Source organism: Asparagus officinalis, chromosome 6 (genome assembly GCF_001876935.1).
Source record: "Asparagus officinalis chromosome 6, Aspof.V1, whole genome shotgun sequence".
Taxonomy (NCBI): domain Eukaryota; kingdom Viridiplantae; phylum Streptophyta; class Magnoliopsida; order Asparagales; family Asparagaceae; genus Asparagus; species Asparagus officinalis.
In genome coordinates, this window is record NC_033799.1 from 71,517,323 (window position 1) to 71,539,378 (window position 22,056).

The 22,056-nt window shown below is 39.5% G+C and overlaps 1 protein-coding gene across 2 annotated transcripts in view; it reads left to right on the forward strand.

Moving 5' to 3' along the window:
* LOC109844501 (DNA repair and recombination protein RAD54) overlaps window positions 7,503-22,056 on the forward strand; it is a 24,519-nt gene continuing 9,965 nt past the window's right edge. Inside the window, exons 1-9 of one of the 2 annotated variants that reach the window (XM_020413554.1) lie at window positions 7,503-7,788; window positions 11,192-11,569; window positions 11,915-12,001; window positions 12,112-12,352; window positions 12,485-12,610; window positions 13,252-13,308; window positions 13,393-13,479; window positions 19,833-19,928; window positions 20,131-20,181. In XM_020413554.1, coding sequence (XP_020269143.1) covers window positions 7,610-7,788; window positions 11,192-11,569; window positions 11,915-12,001; window positions 12,112-12,352; window positions 12,485-12,610; window positions 13,252-13,308; window positions 13,393-13,479; window positions 19,833-19,928; window positions 20,131-20,181 — 1,302 coding nt within the window. In that variant the 5' untranslated portion in view covers window positions 7,503-7,609. The remainder of the gene's footprint in view (window positions 7,789-11,191; window positions 11,570-11,914; window positions 12,002-12,111; window positions 12,353-12,484; window positions 12,611-13,251; window positions 13,309-13,392; window positions 13,480-19,832; window positions 19,929-20,130; window positions 20,182-22,056) is intronic. The other variant, XM_020413555.1, reaches the window with a different exon arrangement.

Sequence of the window (22,056 nt, forward strand, 5' to 3'; positions counted from 1 at the left end):
TATATACATACCTACAGAGCCGTTACCCTCAGGTAAACTAGAGACACCGGGAATCACGACTGAATCAGTCCCAGTGACTGGTACTGTGATGATAATTCTTTATCAGTCAAATAATAGATCGGGCAAAATGAAGGGAATTAGATATATACCTGCGGACGAATTACTCTCAAAGGGTGGTCTTGCAGCCTCTTTGGTGGCCTGCTCAGCCAGCATATCGACCAATAGTCTAACGTCGGATCCTGAAAAACTTGGTGCTGAGACATACCCTTGTTCCTCAAGACCTATATCGTGAAAGGACTCATCCTCAACTGATCTCTCTAATACGGTTCCTGTAGAATGATTTAAGTGTTGGGTATATACAAAAAATGTGGAAAGAAGGAAAAGCTTAGATGTACCGGCAGTAGGGGCAGAAGATTCCTTTTCCCTGACATCCGTGTTTGAATTCTTCAAGTTATCTGGAAGAAAGCAAAGCATGGAAATAATGAATCCTGAATTCCCTAACTCTTCCAAGTGCTACTCGAGTAGGGTATCATCGGATTTAGATATACCTGAGCATAGAATTGTGGGCTCAACACTATTAACCTGCTCAGTATCGATGTTCATGTTAACATCCATGGGCTCATCGTGAATGGCATCACACATCTGCTGCATGAAGCTATCCAAACGATCAGAATCAGGGAATACAGAATCCTGTGGAAGTTCGCCTTCTTCATGGTTTTCTGGAACATAAAACATGATTAAGTTTAGTGAATCCCAAAAGGCGAATCATCTTAAAGCAATAAAGACAATGGGCATTACCCTCTTCCCCGCCAGTAGTGCTTCCCAACTCTGTCCTGTGAGCATGCTGACTAGTATGGGGCTTATGAACAGTCTTCTTCCGTTTCGGGGTGCGAACTCTCACAGAGCCAACAGGCCGCTCGTGCATGAACTTGGTCCGCATCTCGACCTGTACGGGAGCTTTGCCACTAGACCGGGACCTCGCATAGCGAGAAGCGAGTGACTCATGCTCATCATTCATTCTTCCTGGAGTGATAAGAGTCATCTTGTTAGGATAAGTGAATAAGACTTTTCGCTCTGGTCGTCGAAAAGCCAATTGCGATCTAGAAAGGATATGGCGTTGATGCCAACGAAAGAAAGCCAGATCAGTTAATTCTGAAAAGAAAGAGTCCGACAAACCTGCATTAGGTTTTTCCTTGTCAGTATCTGTGTCCACATATTCCTCCTCAGAAGTCTCGTCCTCATCGCCAGTAGGAAGAAGCTCTTCATCATCCTCTATCCTGTCTCTGCTCGAAAGAGAGGGTTTGGCAGGCTTCTTCCCCTGCTTCTTCAAAAGCTCGGCCCTACGGGTAGCCTGGATAGTGACCCGAACCAAGTGCTCAGCCTCCAACTCTGAAAGACTCCTCACACCTATAAACTCATTGGTAGAAAGGAACCACTTGCAGCTGAGGAAAGTAGTCAACGGATTGCGCTTAGATGAAGGAAGAGCAAAGTAGGCTCCAGTGCAGCCCACCATAGTCCAAAGCCATGCCCGAACGCCGTCAATAAGTCCTCCCTCAGTCTTCAAACCACGGCTCGGATTCCCAACATATAGTTGGTCGTAGCCAAACTGGCGAGCGAAACGGCACGGAAGGTAAGGCTCTATGTGACAATGATTCTTCACCCGAAGAACAAGATACCCAACGCGAATGTTCACCAACCAACGGAAACAACCAGCGTCAAGAGAAGTCCGACCAGTCCTGGGTTTCTCCTCATCAATCAGCATATCATCATAACGACCCGAGAAGTGAGGAAAACACTTGAAGAACTCCCAACTCTTATGAATTTGAAGCTCTCGCTATACATCAGTGAACGTTTTCTCGAGCCATCTACTCTTTTCCAACAACTGCACAAAAGGAACGGGGACATCAACAATACTAGGCGCCGACATCAAGTCAGGACGATGAAGAACAAGCCACGCCATCAGGTATGTGTACGGAAGCTTGATCTTGACAAAAACAAGCTCGATCGACGGTTCAGGGCCCACCTGCGTAAAACCATCGACCAAATATCTAAGCCCGCAATGGATGCCAGCAACCATGGCTGGAAGCAGGGAAAGCTCTCTCCCATAAGCTAGCTGAACGGTGGGGAAGAGCACCTCGAGGGGTAAGGCGTCCGAAAACTGATATGGAACGACACACTTCTTCAACCAGAGGGCAAGATAGCCTACTAACAGGGTCCTAGGCTCAATGGATTTCTGTACATGACAAAGGAATGTCCGGAACTTGGTCCCTGCAGGAAAAGCTCCCTCAGCACTGACAATCGTGTAGGAGCAAGCTTCGGCCTTTTCTATCAACTCATTAGTGGCGGAAGGTGTTAAAACGTCTAATTCACGAATGAGCTCGCCTGGATTACCCTCCAAATTCTGGAATAAATAAACAGCGAACTGCTTCAAGCTGATCTGCTTCTTCCTTTTTGCTTGAGTGGTAACCTTGATCAGAGAGGTATGATAATGGCATGTGAGGTCCCAGAGAGTATCGTACATATCGGGAGTATCCTTCTTCAACCACTCTAATTGCAGGTTCGAGGGAAAATACTCCTGGTACAGACAATCCCCCATTGGAAGACCGGAAACTTAGTGCATCTCATGCAGAGCCAACCCTAACTCTCCACCGCAAGTCAGAAACGTGTTACTATCGGGAACATATGTTTCTAACAGTGCTAAGAAGTGGCGACAGCTGACCGGAAATCCATACATAGTGGCTCGTATAGGTGCGTATAGACCGCTGCTTTTCAGATCATTCTCCCAACGTCCCAAGACGTAACCGGTCATACGTGTCCACCATCCCTTGGGTTGCGAGTAAGCCCAACCAAAACACCTGAACTCTGGTTGAGGTAATTTTCTCCCAAGTTCAGCCAGACGGTTCTTCACAGTAGGAGCAGCTGCTGATACCTCGCCTGGGGGTGCAGTATCAAGACCCAGAATCCCCGGTCGAAGACCGCGAATATAATGATGCCTATTAGAGCCTGGAGTCTTATGATGGGAAATATATCCACAGTGAACTCGATCGCTATCCTCTGTGAGATTCCAGGACATCCGACGTTCTACAGCCTACCCCTCCAAATGAGTAAAGGAATGCTGACGGGGGATGGAGGGAATATAAAGAAGAGCTCCATCATCATTATTCAGCCAATGCTCGTCTTCAAAAGTCAACCTGGCCGGGTCCTCAACGGAGTCTCCAAACAAATAACTAGGCCTCTCTAAAGCCTGAGTAGAAATAGAGTCTGCTGTGAAAGGAGCATCCGTGATCAGCTGGCGTAAGGAACGATGTCCCCCGTCTCGTATCAAATGGCAGGATTCATCAGAACGATTTCCATCAAATTGAGGAAGCAGACCAATAGCCTGCCTGATGGCTATAGAAGAGAAAACCTCCCCACTACAACCAGTGACAGCATGAGGAGGAAGACTGCCCGCTGGAAACTCGACTGCAGCAAAACAAGGGGTAAAAGTCAGAAAACTATCCATAAATTGTACAAGGGTTAAATCCATCTCACAAGAGAGCGAGATAAGATTATCCACAGAGCAATTGGAGAGACGATTTTAAGTGTCTTACACTGAAAGAACGGTATGCATCATCACGTAGACAACGTGGTGACATACACCGACCTACAAGGTATAAGACGACACAGAATCGCCCCAATATGCCGGAAGACTTGAATTGGCCAAGCAAAGCAAGTCCGAAAACCTCGACCCCCGCGAAGGAGGATGTCGGTTCTTCCCGAATGACCCGCGAAGGGGCCAAACGAGGGTATACTGGAACCACGAATTTCCTGAAACCTCGATCCCCGCGAAGGAGGATGTCGGTTCTTCCCGAATGACCCGCGAAGGGATCAATCGGGGATATATAAGGTATAAATGCTCACCCCCGAAAGAGGACGCCGCTGGAGGGGACGCCGCGGGAACTTCTCTCTCGTTATGCTGCGAAAGAGAGCGACTCCTATGAAGTCGACGTCGATGCGGAGACATGGAGAATCTGCAATAAAAAAATCAATCGGGTCAAGTACAATCATAAATCTGCACGCCTGAAATTTAAAAGGAAAATTAAGAACTTTAACTAAAATCCTATAAAATAAATAGGGTTTTCTGGTTAAGGTCTAATTAAACCTACGAATTTCGTGCATGCAAAACAGTGAGCTCATATTGTAGTGTAAGCCCTCATAATAAATTTTGGTGAAATACCCAAAATACCCCTCGTGTTCAAGGCTAAATTCTAGTCAAGGACACGCTCGAATTGGATCATGATCATCATATTTGTTCATCTAACACCCCCAATATCCCACAATTTTGGTTAATTTTACAAATAAACCCTTTTGTAAAATTTAGCCAATTTTGCAAATAGACCCCTCCATAAATTTTGGTTTAGTTTTCGCATACCTTTCTCAAAACTTTGGTCATGGGTTTGTGGTCTAAACTTTTGGAATTTCAGCCCTAAAATTTTAGACCTTTTGCAAATAAACCCCTCTACATTTTTTGGGTTGATTTTTGCAAATAAACCCCTCAAACAATATTGATTCTTTGCATGCAAACACCCCTTAAAGTTGTGGCCAAATGGGTATAAAATCCAAGCCTCAAAATTTCAGTCCTATTTTGCATAAAGGCCCCTATAAATTTCAGCCTTATTTTGCATAAAAACCCCTCAAAATTTCAGCTATTTTCAAAACCCATCTTCAAGATTTATTCTTTTTCACAATACCTAATTCATGAGGGCAAAAAGCCACATTCTTTGCATACAAATTCATGAATTCTTGATTACATACCCACACTACAAGAATAAAGTTTCAATCCTTCTTACAAAATCTATAGATTCTTGAATCAAAAGCAAGCATACAAAGAGGATTCTTGGAGAGAAGCTTACCCAAATCAAGAGCTTGAAAACCCAATTCAAAGTCCGAGTCTTGAACTTGAAGATGCAACAAACCCTAGCTTTGAGAGGGGAAAATTTTCGGCCAATGAAGAAGATAAAAATCCGAATTTCTTTTGAGAGGTTTAGGGTTTTAAAGAGCAAGAGTTTGAAGGGTTTTAGAACTCTTGAAGAGAAGAAGTTATGGGTTTGGAAGAAGAGTTTGGGTAAGATGAAGAAGATGTTTAGGGGGAAAAGTAGTCTATTTGAAATTTTGGAAAGAGGGGGAAAACAAAAAAGGAAACAAACAAAAAAAAAAGAAAGAAAGAAGGGGGGGATGTCTCGGTTTTTGAACCGAGACACCCTAGGGTGTCTCGGCCAAAACCGAGACACCCCTAGGTGTCTCGGCCAAAACCAAGACACCCCTAGGTGTCTCGGCCTTGGCCGAGACACCCAAGGGTGTCTCGGCCAAGGTTGAGACACCCACGGGTGTCTCGGTCTTCGGTTGGTCCCCATATGCCTATAAATGCCCTTTTCAAGCCCAAATTCGCCCATTTTTCACCGGTTGTTGGGTGTTTCGACAAAATCCACACTAATCAACACCGGACGATTCAAAACCCTTGGGTCAACGCCGGTCAACGCGTAACCCTAGGTCAATGCCAGTCAACGCATTGCGATCGAAAAGTCAATATATGACGACCGAAACCCTAAGGTCAACGCCGGTCAACGCGTAACCCTAGGTCAACGCCAGTCAACTCGTTGCGATCGAAAGGTCAATGTATGACGACCGAAATCCTAAGGTCAACGCCGGTCAACGCGTAACCCTAGGTCAACGCCAGTCAACGCGTTGCGATCGAAAAGTCAATATATGACGACCGAAACCCTAAGGTCAACGCCGGTCAACGCGTTGCGATCGAAAGGTCAATGTATGATGACCGAAACCCTAAGGTCAACGCATAACCCTAGGTCAACGCCAGTCAACGCATTGCGATCAAAAAGTCAACTCGACGACGCGAGCCAAACTTAACTCATCAGTTTTAGATTTGAGACTTCGACGACGGCCATCCGATAAACACAGCGCCGGAGGAACTTCAGCTATTCGTCAAATCATCGAATAGACTGAAAATCGAAGGAGTCAAGAATTGAAGCTAACTACAGGTCCTTTATACCGATCGAAGGCTGGACCAATCACATCCAAAGTATTCCAGCCTCTTCTATAAAAGAAACGAGTCTGGAACGCTTTGGAGGGGGTATCTGTAGGCATCGAAAATTACCTATAGGTCTCCACAAACAGCTCAGCGTTAAGAAAAGACAACGAACATCACTATTCAAGTCACAGAAGTTTGATTGGCGTCAGTAAACGTTTGAAGTGAATCGACGAACTACGTGAACTAACAGAATTTTGGAATAACAAGAGAACGAACTGATCGGGCACCTCGTGTCATTCACAAACGGCGAAATACCCGTAGTGTCTCATTTATTCCACAAATGATCTAATCATTGGAGCTTATAGAACTCCTCGTCGGCTTTCCAACGTACTTTGAATCACTCAAAACCGAGTTCGGACGAAGAAGTTACGGCGGAAACGAACAAGTGTACGTAACACGACGTCTCAGCCTGAATGAGACACCCCGAGGTGTCTCGGCCCACCCGAGACACCCCAAGGTGTCTCGGCCCAGTTTGAGACACCCTGAGGTGTCTCCAACTCAGAAATGGCCTTTTAGGCGGTTTTAACCGCCCGGACGTCCGTAAAGCCTATAAATAGAGCCCCCGGGTCCTCATTTTTTCGGATCTGGTTTTTTGGAGAATTGACGAAGCCCTGTCGGATTGAAGATTGATCCAGTTCATCAACAGTAGAGAGAAAGCTTCTTCAGATCTGCACCGCCCGCATCCGATCCTTAGAATTATCCCGTTGTGATAATTCTAAGAAGAGCAATTATCTCGCCGTTGCCGAGATAAGCGCTTCTGCTTCTAGATTCCTTCGCGAATCGACGGAGTTCTGGATCTGATCTGATTGTCAGGTAGTCCACGGATATCGACGTCCCCGTCACAGGCTAAAGACCCACGCAAGCAAGAGACGACGAACGAATCTTGCGTTATTTTTGAAAAGTTGTAATCTTTCATTCTTTATTTTGAATACTTTGAATTCTTTGTAAGCACTCTATATTATAATGAATTCGACAATGAAGGCAACTTTTTTCGAAAACACTCGCAAAACTCTTGTCAACCCCGAACATTTCTCAACCTATCCCCTTACGGCCGTTAGTCAACCGAAACATTTGTGCTAGAAGTAGAATACATGTAATTTATAAATAAATAAATGTTATCTGAGAGGGGGGAAAAACATAAGATTTAGAGAAGGGTTACTTTGACTGTAAATGGCAATATTTAATATTTGTTCTCTCAAAAACATTTTAGTTACATTCAAATTCCAGGTAGGGGGCTCTGAAGAGAAAATATTAAAAGTTCAGCGGTGTTTTGTGAGACACCCAAAAGCTCAGGGCCTTAAGTGAGATGAGCAAAGTTCAAGAGGGTACTTGTGGAACACCATCTAAAGTTAGGGGGTCTATATGAAACTAACCCTAAAATGAACGCAGCGTTCGGTGGGAAGCTTTCAATTGAACCCGCTTTCCCCGCGGGAGCCCCCGCCGCCCGCCAAAATTTTCATTGCCTAAAAATACGCTGGGAAAATCTTAAAGAATGTTGAGGAAACAGAGAATCCCCAATCAGAAATGGGCTTCGCCGACGAAGAAGGCGACGACGACGAAATCGATCGGATCTCCTCTAACTCGGACGAATCCAACGACGACGGCGACGGCGATTACAACGGCGAAGAGGTCGATGACGGATCCCTTAAGTCACAGTCGTCCGATGAGGACAGGAAGTCTCAGAACGTCGATGCGCTAGTCAGGTGCTCCAATTTCTTGATTCTTGATAGATGATGCTTCACTTGGTTTAGGATTTAGGGTTTAGGGTTTTGTCTGAAGGAAAGTTGTAATTTGATTTGGGGAAAATATGAGTTCGGAAACGTTAAACCCTAGATGGTTATTTTGACTGCATCTTTACATGGTGACTAATGACTAATCTAACATATGTAGATGATCAGTTATTGGATATAAATATAGATGATCAGTTATTGGATATATATATTATTAAACCCTTTTCTTTATCTGCCCATACTGTAATGGGAAATATGGGATCTTTTTTTGGTTTAATATGCTGTGAAATCGTTGATTTAGGGATTAGGAGTTTATGAGCGAGCATATGTTGTAATATTTGGCAGTCCATCTTTTTCTTTATTTTGAAGGGTATATTGCAGACCAACCGCCTCATCTATACATTTAGTACCATTTATCAACCCGACTATTTATTTAACACTCTGAGATTTTTTTTGGGAGGTCAACTGCAGTTTATTTTTATAATAAAAAAAATCAATCAAGGGGGTCTTACGTACTAAGAAAATAATTGAAGAGCGATAAGTGCTACTAAAGGATTAGATGAGGGGTTATCTGCGATAACCTTCTATGGTATATAAATTTGACAATTGTGAGAGCTTGTCGTTGTGAAGAAATGGACCTTTTAGGTAGTGGATAAATTTAAGTCTTTGTGACACGTGGGTGCAGTCTGGATGAGTTGGGAACCATACAGATGAAACCTTAATCATAAATTAGAAGAAAAAATTGGACTGGCACCAATAGGAATTAAGGTTATGTAATCTGATATTGATACTCATATTAAATATATTCACAATGATGAAATTCTTCGTTGCATATAAAATTATGCAAATCTGCGATGCAGAATAACTTTTGCTTTATAATCTGTTTTATACAAGGAATGAAAGTCTATTGACTTTCGATATAGTTTTCTATTTACATAAAAATCAAAAAAGTTGCCCAAGGAACCGCCATTTTTGGCAACTTCCTTCGACAAGAAATTATTTCATTGTGATCGATTATAGTTTGTTCCTATCATCCTCTCATCAGGTAATAATAAATCGTTTCCGATTTTTATCCCTTGGTACTATTTCATTAATGCCATGTATACATGAAGAATGGAAATTAACAAGGTTAGGGCCCATTTTCATTCTGTAGGTGCTTCTTTTGCTTGTCAATATTCTTTCACGGAACCACTGCCAGTTCTATGCTCTCAAATATCATCTTTTCTCAATTGATATCATTTTTTTTCATAATAGAAGATGTTTTTTTATAACACAAATCCATTTGAAACATCTCTTTTAATGTAACTGCCGAATTAAAATGTTTTCAATTTGTTAATTAATTCTACCATCTGAACTTATCTTTAATTCCAAACTTGTCTTCGATTGGGGGTAATATGAAAAACAATTGGGGTTCGTGGATGAGTATGATATTTGCTGCAAGTGTAATATAGATTGTATGCCTAACTAAAACCTCTTGATGCAAGGTACTTGCCCCACTCTAGCTGTCTCACTTGTCCTATGACACTCTAAGTGGCTTGTTGCCTAGCAAGGTTAACCAACAAGCCGTTTTTTTACTCATTTGAATGTTAGCCAAGCTGTCCCATCCTGCATCATCTTCTTTTATAGGAAAGAACAAAAAATTATATCTTATTTGTTGATATGACGTGAAAACACAAGCAAAATAATTTTTTGAGGCTTAGGCACTTGCTGATAAGACAACAAAAAGAAATGCCTGTTGCCAAAACACCTTGCCGCTGCGTCAAAAATCTAAAGTTGTGGTGAACGTTGAGGATTATAGTTTTATATTTTAACATGCCCCGCAAGTTGAGAACCCTTTATGGGCAAAAACCTGGACTCACATAGTGGTGTCAAAATTTTAAAATCTGCTGAGAAATTCATGACCATCGATACTTTAATCTAGATTGTTCTGCTACGATATCAATGAACCCTATCGCTGCATCAAAACTCTGAAGTTGCGAGGGTTGAGGGTTATAGCTTTATATTCTAACACCAGTCACCTAGGTAAGACTCTAACACCATGCACAGAAAACTCTAAGCGAAAGCAATATTCACCCGGACAAGTGATTAACTCGTTGAAAATATCTGAGCATCTTAAATGAATCCACAACTGTAGAATTCTCTCAGGGTAAATTTCACAAAACACCCAATAAATGTGGGAGTTATTCACTAATCCCCTAATAATTTGGAAAATTTTACTTAACCCCAATAAGTTTGGTAAGTCTCGGAAACCACCATAATGTTTCAAGTTATCGTACTTAACCCCCAAATGGCGTTACCGTATAATATTTCATGGACCAAAAATCCCCGAATAAATTTTATCACCAAACCCAATATGGTTTAAGTTTTCTCACTTATACCTCCAAATTTGAAACTATGTTTTTTTTTCTCACATAATTTGCATATTTACCCCCTAAATCTAGATATTTGATAATTTAATCCTGAAATCTCCCAAATTAGATAAAAGGGATATTTGCATATTACTACCCAAATTTACTATATTTGCAAAATTTCCCCATGAAATCTTGATGTTTGCAGATATAGCCTCCGATTTCTTCCATTAGAATTTATTACCCGTTACCAGTGCTCTTTTTTGGGTTTTTGCATATATATACCCCTTAAAATTACTATATTTGCAAATTTATCCTAAAATCTTCATATTTGCAGATATATCATTTAAGTCTTTGTCAATAGGTTTACATATCCCCTATCGGAGTAATTCATATGAGAAAGAACCTAAAGTTGAGATCTGGCATTGTGATCTCAGTGAATGGAGGGAGGAATATTTTTATTCTCAAGTGTGTAATGCTCTATGCATAACAAAGCTATTTGAGTTGTTACACTGGTATTCCTTTTACTTTCATCGCTAATGCATTTTTTTTCACTTCTTCCTATATAGACATATGAGAGTACCCAGAGACTGTTTATTATTCTGGTAGCGTAGAAGACCATGCTAACAATGAAAATACGTTGAGTTCAAGATAATTTGTGATGAAGTTACCAGTTGCAGATGAAATAATAGTGTTCTTCCTATTTTGTAATCCATGTCATATATTTCGTTATAGCCCATTATGTGCACTCAAAATTATGTAGAAATTTGTTGAGTACAACTACATATGTTACTTCTGTTTTTCTTGCCCATAATTGGCAGCTTCACATGGGATTTTACAAGAATATAACAGTTATGATATTCTGTTCAGCATACATTGATGACTTGTACTATAACTAGCTATATTCAGAGCCTATTGTATCTGATTGTCTTCATTTTATATTCTCCATTTTCCCTTCTCAAGTAAGCATGTTCATTAAATTTCAGTTTATACTTCAATTGTGTTTTGTTTCTTCCTTCACATGACAGAGGAAACCTTGTAGTAAAGAGGCAGCCTCTTATTCCTCGAGTTCTCACAGTTGGTGATGGGGCATTAGTGGCTAGAAAACCCTTTAAGCCTCCCTGTTCAAACGGATATAAAGATTGTAAGGAGCTGACTCGTCGGCTCTGGACACGGAAAAGATTTGTCCCATGGGGTTCTTCAAGGCCTGCATTAGTCGCTATAAATAATCTCTTAACTATTTCATCTGCTTCTGAGAATGGTGCCTCAGAAACAGATCAGAGTTTGCCACCTGGTATTGAGCCTTTGATTCTTTGGCAACATGATGGTTCAGATGAGGGAGCTGACCATCTTACCCAGATTGAGGTAGACCGGTTGCTTGTTCAGTATCTTCGACCTCATCAAAGGTATTGTGCTTGCTTCAGTAGGAACTACAACTTTTATTAGTGTTTATTTGCAAAAAGATTTTGTCTTCGTGCTCATTCAAAGAAGCGTATTCCATTAGTGATGATTATGACTTAGTTAAACCATAACTTTTTTTTTTCTATTAAGTTCCTTTTAAATTTCCATTGGTAACTTAAAGTGAAATTTCAAGCAATACTCAAATTACATGCAGGACAATAATCTTGATAGTCATCCCTTAGTTTACTGTCTATTAAACAGGGGCAACTTCTGAAAAAATGTGCTTGGATGTATATGTAGGCATATTTATCCAATTTTTATTCAATCACATAAGTTCCATGTGGTTGTAGGGAAGGCGTTCAGTTTATGTTCGATTGTGTTTCGGGGTTGTCTAGCGCTGATGGTATTTCGGGATGCATTCTGGCAGATGATATGGGGTAACTACTGAAGTTTTATCTTTTTCAGAATATTTTAGATGCTTATTTATGTTTGTGATGTGGTTTTAATGACTTGGCATTGGTGCTTTGATTTTTCTGTACCTTTGCAGACTGGGTAAGACTCTCCAATCAATTACATTGCTTTATACTCTTCTTCATCAGGGCTTTGATGGGAAACCTATGGTTAAAAGGGCTTTGATTGTTACTCCTACTAGCCTTGTCAGCAACTGGGAGTCTGAGATTAATAAGTGGGTTGTAGGAAGAGTTAAGCTACTTTCTCTATGTGAGAGCACACGAGCAGATGTTATCTCTGGAATTGACAGTTTCTTGAGACCTTGCAGTCTTCTTCAGGTCTTTTTTTTTCTTTTTGTTTTACAATGAATTAATCTTCTTGTAAGAAAATCAGTTTGACATTGTCTAGCTGGGCTTTGCATTTACGCTACATCATGTTTTTATTTTTGTTTTTTGAAATGTGTCTATTAGGTTCTTATCATATCATACGAAACGTTTCGCATGCATTCGTCAAAGTTTGAGAAGAATGGATGCTGTGATCTCCTGATATGTGATGAGGCTCACAGGCTGAAAAATGATCAGACGCTGACAAATAGGGTATGCAGTACTTAGTTGACTTATTTTGCATGGTTTATTACTACTATATGTTAGTATCTGCTCCAGCTGGAAGCTTTACTTCATTATAATAAACTAGTGTGCACCCCATGCAAAGCACGGCCCCCTATTTTTTTAACTATTGCATTTTGAACTTACCTCCCTCTAAGTTTTAATACATTTAATTTGATTATTGTATGCTTAAAATTAGAAATTATATCTACGCATCTATACTTAAAGGAGGATCCAAGTATTAATACATTTGATTTAGAAATCATATCTACTCCTTTATACTTAGAGGATCTAAATTTTAATGCATTTGATTTGATTTACTGTTTATAATACAGTAAAATACTGTAATATAAACAGTAGCTTCAAAAAATATAGTGGAAGATTTGATTTACTGTTTACGGTACAGTAATTTGATGTATCAGACGGCCTAGGGGTTGATTTACTGTTCACAGCACAACAACTACTGTATCATTTACGGTAGCATGAATAGTGATTCTTTGGATCCTCCTATAAGTATGGAAGAGTAGATATCATAATAGAAAGCAGTTTGTAGCTACATCTATTGAAATTAGTTTTATTTAAATATTGACTTTCTTCTCAAAAGCTTATCTAAATATGTTCATCTATGACAGGCACTGGCTACTCTTCCTTGTAATCGACGCATATTGTTATCAGGAACCCCTATGCAGGCAAGTTGTTTTTACTTTCATCTTTCCTTGACATGCCTCAAACTAAAAGATCTTTTGTGGTTAACATTGTTTCCAATGTCCCAGAATGACCTCGAGGAATTCTTTGCTATGGTTAATTTCACGAATCCTGGAGTTTTGGGTGATGCAACATACTTTCGTCGATATTATGAAGTAAGTTAACTGCTAATGTTCCAGATTTCTGAGTTTGGAATTTCTGTAGCATTGTTACTGTACTAGCTGTCTTAGAACTCGAGCATCTCTGTTTGATCCTTGTTTATTTATTGTGTTTCTTTTGAACTTAGTTCCTAAGTGGCATAGACAGGGTGGCCTATCTTTATGCATAGGGTGTCTTTCTGTTTCTCTTTTCAAAGTTGCAGATGTTTTTGTGGTCGAGTTAGTTCATCCTACCAAGCATTTCAAATTTTCAATTGGTACTTTTGGATCTGACAAACCCGGGCCGTGATTTCCATAATGTCTGAGAAGTGTTGTCTACTTTGCATAATCAAATGTTAAGCGTGTAAACATGTGGACATGAGGATGATCCTTATTGGTAAACAATCTCAACAAGCGTAATAAATTCTAGTTGCTTATGCTGTACCATACAAAAATTCATCAAACCAAGGGGTGGCTACCTGTATTCTGCAAAAGCCACTTGAAGGTGAACACAAGTAGACATCTCAACATTTTGAAGGGAACTATGCGAGGGATATTAAAGCATGACAGGGTGAGGTATTCACAATTTAAAATCAAATGTTCCCAGAGTCATCATATTTTAGCCTGGTCTTTATTTTTAAAGTAACCATATTAAGAGCATGTTTGGAAATAGGGCAAAGTGGCATATAAGCCACTTTTACTTTTGTGGCTTATTAGTCACTGAAATATGTTTGGCAAAAACTTTTTTTGGCTTATAAGCCCAAAAAATATAAGTTGTGTTAACCCAGCTTATTTTTTGGTGGCTTATAAGCCACATAGTTTGACCAAATAAAAGGCCACTACACCCCTTAACATTTAAAAAAATTCAAAAGCTCTATTCTCTATCTCCAACACTTTTTTGGTCATTTTGACAACAAAGATGGATTATAAGTCGCTCATTTGCTAAACATTCTACTATTAGAAATGGATTATTATCCATTAAGTATAACAAACACTTTGGATTATATTTAATTGAATTATAAGCTAAATGGATTATAATCTAAAGTTGCCAAACATGGCCTAAAACTTCTCCGAACTGTAAGTCACAATTGAAACCGTCATAGCTACTTACAGTTAATTTAGTTTTTACATTCCATCAAACCTACTGAGACAACGTACAGTTGATAGCTAACTTGTCCCTAGCATGTTTACACAAAAAAAAACACTGCAAAAGTTTTGTTAACTTTAAGGTAATTACAGAACTATATAGACCAAAACCATGGGTTATCTTTTTCAGGCTAACTATATGAAATTGGTCTTATGAACTTTACACTAGGTATTTTGTGTCCCCCGTTACAGAAACTTGTAACCCAACTTTTCCCAAGAAATAGTAAGAATTGTTTCTATTGCCTGTCATATTTGTTCACTGCAAAGTTACTTTCTTTTAATCTTCATATTATTTTTTTGGAATAAGCTGAACTTATTCCTAGATCCTATATACGCCTTGAAATTATCTAAGTTTGTGATTTGGGGACTTAAAATCTTTGGGATATGGAATGATCTGGATGTGAAACTTTGAATGGAACTTCTAGCTAGCAACCAATTTTAAGCGGTTCGCCTCCTCCAGCTTTCATCCTAAATTGAATTTCAGAGTAGTCTCATATTAAAGCTGTCAACCTATCAGATCAGCTGCTGTAGGCTGCTAGCTACGTTTATGTCTAAGTCCATATTATCTGCTTCTTTAAATATACAAAAAATGACAGCCATGATTATTCAAATCCCAAGCTGTAGATTTTTGTTTCTTGCTAATTTCTTTATGCTTGATTTTGCGACTCTTGTTGTTGGCTTAATTTCTAATTTGAGGATATTTCATGTCTACTGGTCTATCTGGCATAAATCTCGTGGTTGATGCAGCTTGAATTATTATGTCAAAAAGTGCTCAAAACTGACCCTATAGTTTGTTATACAACATAACATATGTATATATGTATTTATGTGTGCACGCGTAGTTTGGAGCTGCATCCTTCCTATTAGAATTTGGTGTTATAACATCCATTTTGTAATCCATTCAGTTAAAAGTTAGTTTGCATTATTTTAAGTAAATATAAATCAAAATTCTCTTTTTTTTATTTTGGTGCACATGCATCAAATAATGATACGTGTGTATCTTCTTCTCCGCTTCGGGAGCTTAGCGATCCTCATAGAAGCTTGATGACAGACGATTCTCATGGTATCTTCAGAATAGAGACGTGGATGAAGCCGTTGGTGGCGGCGAAAGAAGCCCAAAGCAAGAAGACAACAAAATCAGGGAATTGGCGCTCAGGCTCTAGCCGGTTGACCGGACCAAGCTGGTCGGTCGACCGGATTCGTGCACACTAAAGGCTGAGGAATGAATCCTATGGCCGGTCGACCGCGACACACTGGTCGGTCGATCAAATGTGGTTCTGCCTGCAGGGTTTGAAACCAACATGTGTGTCGGTCGACCGCGACATGTGTGCCGGTCGATCGGGACTCTGTTTTGAGACGAATCCTGATTGTATTTGGTTTGGTTATTTACAAGTTTGCTATCCTTGTTGTATACGTTATAGATAGAGATTGTTTGGGGTTTCTAAACATCAGTGGTTGATCAGAGAAGACCAGTTTTGATCAGATTGAAGATTCTAATCAAGAGATTAGGGTTTTAGAGAGAATAGAGAGTTTGTTCTTTGTTCTAGTGAGATTGTGAGAGAGATTTGAAATATTTCATTACTCATAATCTAGAGAAAGTATTTTCCTTCGCCAATTGAATTGTTTTGTGTGTTTGTTCTTCTTCTTCTAAAAAAATCACATTTGATAATTCCGCGATCAAATGTGCTCGCACGGCGACTCGTATCAAGTTGGTATCAGAGCAAATCAGATCCTATGAAGGGGCAATCCTGTATATGGTCCTTACTCGATCGCAATATAAGAAGCTAGGCGAGATCCTTATTTCTTTGAAAGAGGTCCAGAAATTAAGGAAGAAGATGACTGAAAGTGTAAACTCATCGAGACTTGATGCATTGGAGAAATAGATCGAGACGATATGATCGACTCTCACACAAATCGTCGATCTCATCCATGAAGGGGACAAAAAAGATGAATCTTCTTCGAAATTTAAGAACCCTGTGGAGTCCGATAGAGAGTGTGAATTCTGATTCTGACGAGGGGACAGAGATCATCAAGACTGTTCCGCACCAAGGGGATAAGGGTCATTACCAAAATCTGAAGATTGATTTCAGAGTAGAGATTCTCGTTTATGATGTGAGTGTGAACGTCGAAAGGCTTGATGATGGGATCGAGCGTATATAGACTTATTTTACTCTTTATGGCTACTCGTCAAAAGAGAAGATCATTTTTGCGACATTAAAGCTTTCAGGGCACGCGTTGACGTGGTGAAAATCTTATTATAAGCAGAAGAAGAAGACGGTGTCGTGGAACAAGTTCAAGGAGCTACTGCGAAAGCAATTCTACCCGATGAGACTCCTTAAAAAACTTTGGTACAAGTGGTACGGCTTGCGCCAAAGAGTCAATCAAACCGTTCAAGAATACACGAGTGAGTTTCAGCAACAAGCGATTGTCCTTAATATTGCGACGGAGGAGTACTCGGTCTTTATGAAGTATATAGCTGGATTGAGCGATTACATCCGGAAGGAGATGAAGTTATTCACGGTCGAATCCATTGCAGAAGCGAGCGTGAAGACTATTGCCATTGAGAAAAAGCAAAAGAAGAGCAACGAGTCCAAAGGAGAGGCTAAACAAGCTGGAGGCGAGTCTAGTGGTTCTCAATCTAAGGAGGAAAAAAAGAAGGATGATCCAGGAAAAGCAGGGCTGATTTGTAGTCATTATGAGAAGACATGATACGTAGCTGATCGGTGTTGGGAGAAGTATCATCAACTCAAACCAAGAGGGTTGAAGGAGGAGAAAAAGACATGATAGTTCAAGTTTCGAAAGAAGTTCTGGGGATGATAGAGCCCAACAACAATCTCAACCTTATGACGAGGAAGCATGCCACGAAAGAGGATGATGACCCTAGAGAACAGCTCTTTGTTCTTAAGTTGCAGGTGAAGACCGGTTTGATTGATGCCATAGTTGATCCAGGCAGTGAGAAGAATTTGATATCCGAGGCCTTGGTTCAGAAGCTGGTCTGAAGATGGTTAAGCAACCGAAGCCCTATCCATTGGGGTGGATTCAGAAGGAGATGAGACTGAGTGTAGTTGATCAATGCACTTTCAGATTTGCACTCTACAAGTCGTATATTGACGATGTCACATGCGACGTAGTTCTATTAGATATTTATCAGGTTATACTGGGCAATCCCTATTTGTGAGATAGATACGCGATCTGCATGAGACGGGCTCAGAAGTACACATTCATCAAAGATGGTAAAAAGTTCATATTTCGTTCGGTGTCTCTTCCGAAAGAGACAAACTTAGTGACGGTGAACCGAGCGAAGAGGCTAGTGAATGCAAGCAAGAAGTTTGTCTTGCTATGCATTAGTTCTTATGGGGAGCCACTGAAAGAGGGTTGTAAATTAGAACGGAAGGTGACTACGACGAGACGCGGGACGAATGAGTCGTTTCCAATCGGACATCAAGACCAGGTTCCTAGCAAAGCCAGGTGGTTCAGAAAAGATGGAGGAGCTAGAGAGTTTCCTCAGCTGAAGTTCTAACTTGAACGAGACTTTAAGTTTCTAAAAGAGGGAGCCATGATACGGGTGTATCTTCTTCTCTGCTTCGGAAGCTTAGCGATCCTCATGGGAACTTAAGGATAGACGATTCTCATGGTATCTTGAGAATAGAGGCGTGGATGAAGCCGTTGGTGGCGACGAAAGAAGCCAAAAGCAAGAAAAAAATTCAGGAAACTGGCGCTCAGGCTCTGGCCGGTCAACCGGACCAACAAGCTGGTCGGTCGACCAGATTCGTGCATTTTACAGGGTGAGGAATGAGTCCTCTGGCCGGTCAACCGCGACACACTGGTCAATCGACCGGACGTGGTTCTGCCTGCAAACCAACCCTCTGGCCGGTCGACCGCGACTTGTGTGTCGGTCGACCGGATTGGGTTTTCTGGGTTTTCCTGGGCCGATTGGGACTCTGTTTTGAGACGAATCCTGATTGTATTTGGCTTGATTATTTACAAGTTTGCCATCCATGTTGTGTACTCTATAAATAGAGATTGTTTGGGGTTTCTAAACATCAGTTGTTAATCAGATAAGATCAATTTTGATCAGATTGAGATTCTAATTAAGAGATTAGAGTTTTAGAGAGAATAGAGAGTTTGTTCTTTGTTCTAATGAGATTGTGAGAGAGAGAGATTTAAAATCTTTTATTACTCATAATCTAAAGAAGATATTTTACTTCGCCAATTTAATTGTTTTGTGTGTTTGTTGTTGTTCTTCTAAAAAAACCACCTTTGATAATTCCGCGATGAAAGATGCTCGCACGGCGACTCGTATCAAGTAACAACAAACGAACAATCACAAATGTTTTTTCCCACTTATGTATGCACTTTACCGCATAGACTTTTTGGTCAAAAAACATTTCATCTTGATCTAGGCACTTAAAATCGTCAAAAACTATTTAGGTTTAAAATATGGACACCTTCATACTAGGAAACTTGTAATCTTCATTTTACGGTGTGATGAACGAACAAAAGAACTTTAAAAACTCAATTTCTTGTTCTGTGGCACTTTAAATAATGCAAATGTACTTTAACTGAATGGACAATTTATATGACTTGTCAAACACTAAATTTGAAAGAGAAGTATTTACTTCCAAATTCTTTCTCTACATTTCTCATGTTGTTGGAAAAGATTTTGAAACCTCATGTACTCCATATTTAACTAGATGAGAGATGTGTTAAGTCAAAATTTACGGCTAGGTAGGCACATATCTAAACAAAAGTTACATGTTCTTTCTTTTGTATATAAATATATATTATATATACAAACCATTTAAGTTTCACAAACTTACCCTTACCTTTACATCATTGCTTGAAATTTGTGCACCCGCACTAGTTACTAACTGAAAAATGTCGTCCTCCATTTCCAGCAATGCAAAGTCTAGTAGTATATGCCATTTCTACAAAGACCTATTCCACGAAGTATAAACAAGCCAAAGTTAGTCAATGCTATTTATTCTTCTCCCATAATGCTACACGAGCTGTACAAGTATGCGATGCTATTCTGAATTTATGAAAACCTTGGGTAAGTCACACAACTCGGTTACTCAACGATCTAGTAGAGTTTAAGCTTCATCAAAAATAAATTTGGCGTTCCAAGTTATGAATTTACAATCTGAAATATGGCTTAATTGCTACATTAATGGGATTTAGCATGGCTTGGAATTTCTTACCTACCTCATGTCCTGTTGAATTAGAATCCAATTATTTGTGGAAGAGAGCCAACAGCAACAATAGAAGAAAGAAAGCTTGGTACTGAGAGGTCAGCAGAGCTAAGTGCGAAAGTTAATCAGGTATGCAATTGTTTTGAAATTATGTTATACTTTTGCATATCTGTATCAACTATTCAGCTTTCCAGCACCACTTCTGTCCAGCAGTTGTATGAGATAATTAAGTTTGTTATCTTTTCTAATTTCATTTTCTATAGGATCATATCTATGGTATGAATTCCAAATGATTCAAATTAAGTGATTACTTTTAAAATTTTGTTTTCAGTTTATACTGAGGAGGACAAATGCTTTGTTATCGAATCACTTACCACCAAAGGTATGCTTCTTAATCTTTCATGTAGACTTAATCAACCTTGGTTATTGTTGCATCATTAATGATTCTAGACCTCTAATTATTGCTGACATTATCATTTCCACATTCAAAATTTTGTCAATGAATATTTATGATATCTAGAACATCTTATAAATATGGGCATAAGTGTAGAAATGAGGAACTTCTTGAAAAATATAAATTAGTAAAGAAGGATGTTTTAAGAATCACTTTAACTGTTTCTTTTTTACTATAAAGTGCAAAGATAACATGATCATGAAGGTGCTCAACACTTAGACAAGTTTAATGTGCCTTTTGATGGATATGGCGTCTAATTTAGAGCACAATAGAGAGACAACACCTGGGTTCTCTAATAGTTGTGCACAAAAAGATGTTTTCAAATGTTGAACATTAAACGGAAAAATATGTTACCTCTCTATTATCACAAAAATGCAAAATCAAAATTTATTCAAACATGTTTAGGTACATGAGGGAAGCTTTGACTGTTTCAGGCTCTGGTTATGAACTTTCAGGGGATTGCATGTCCATTTATATGCAACTTTAGCTGCATGCAATAGAATTTGACATGTTTTTATTATGGGTATGTGATGCTGAATTTGGAAATTTTTTGCGTATACAACGACTTTTATTTCGTTGCAACTCCAGGAATTTATACTCCTGTAGAACTCTTTTATTTTTCTGGGGGCACGTTGGTATGGCGTATGGAATTGCTTCTGCATTTATGGAAGCTTTTTTATTTTATTTTGCAATTAATATAAGAGAAGGCATCATGTGCATCTGATGCTCGATTTGGAGAAAATGTGAGCATTTGTGTTTCTGGCTGAGATGCCTCACTCATTAGCAAGGGGACTTTTGGTCATTAAAATGATTAAGGTAAAAAAGAAAAGAAGATTATTGTCTACACTAATGAGGGCCTTCCCCTTATCAACAACAGCTCCACCTTGCCTGCTTGCACCAGTCTCAGCAGGAGAAATTTACCGAAAGGCTAGCTAGACCCATAGAGCTTCTTAAAGAAGTTTGTACTGAAAATGCTATCCTTTATCTAGGGGCGGCAGGACTTGTAAGAGTCATTGGAATTCTGTACTTTAGGACAAGTGGAACTAGGATTTTGCTCTCAGGAATTAGCACATGAAATGATTTTTGCCACCAGCTAGTTCATGGATTGGAATCCCCTCAGAACTGTCCGCAGGTGAGTTAGCAGTTCTTATCCTTGGGATGGGGGTGGGGATGCATAACCATCCGGATATATCCGATTCGATCTGCAACTTTATCCGAGATGGATGCGTACATGGTAGCCAAAATTTAAAACCGGCCAGATACAGATACGGTTTCATTTTTTTTGGTCAAATATGGTTTTGGATACGGATATCAATTCAAATTTCGGGTACGGTCCGAATATCCAAATCCGAATATGGACTCGTATATGGATTTGGATATAGTTCGGATATGGATACTGATACAAATTCGGTTATGGATTTTAGATTCAGATACAGATATGGATATTGCTAAATTTTTAGCTTTCTTGATAACAATTGCATGCGCTTTAGGATGTGGTCATATGTTTTTGGGTTATTGGATTGCGCTTTTATTGAGGTAATCAATTGTGCATTTTGGACTTATGGTCAAATTTATGTTATACTATAATTAGATTTAATTTATTAATGATAATTCATAAAAACTTTGCCTTTGAGTAATGCATTTGGAGTATGACCATTTGAGAATTGAATTATTTTTGTTGTATTAGACATTGTACATTACTTTTAAAAATTGATAGCAGGCAATATATGGCAACTTTTAAGTCTTATTTTATTTCTATGGCATAAATTAGAGCAATTACTATATGAATCTTCTCTTATATCC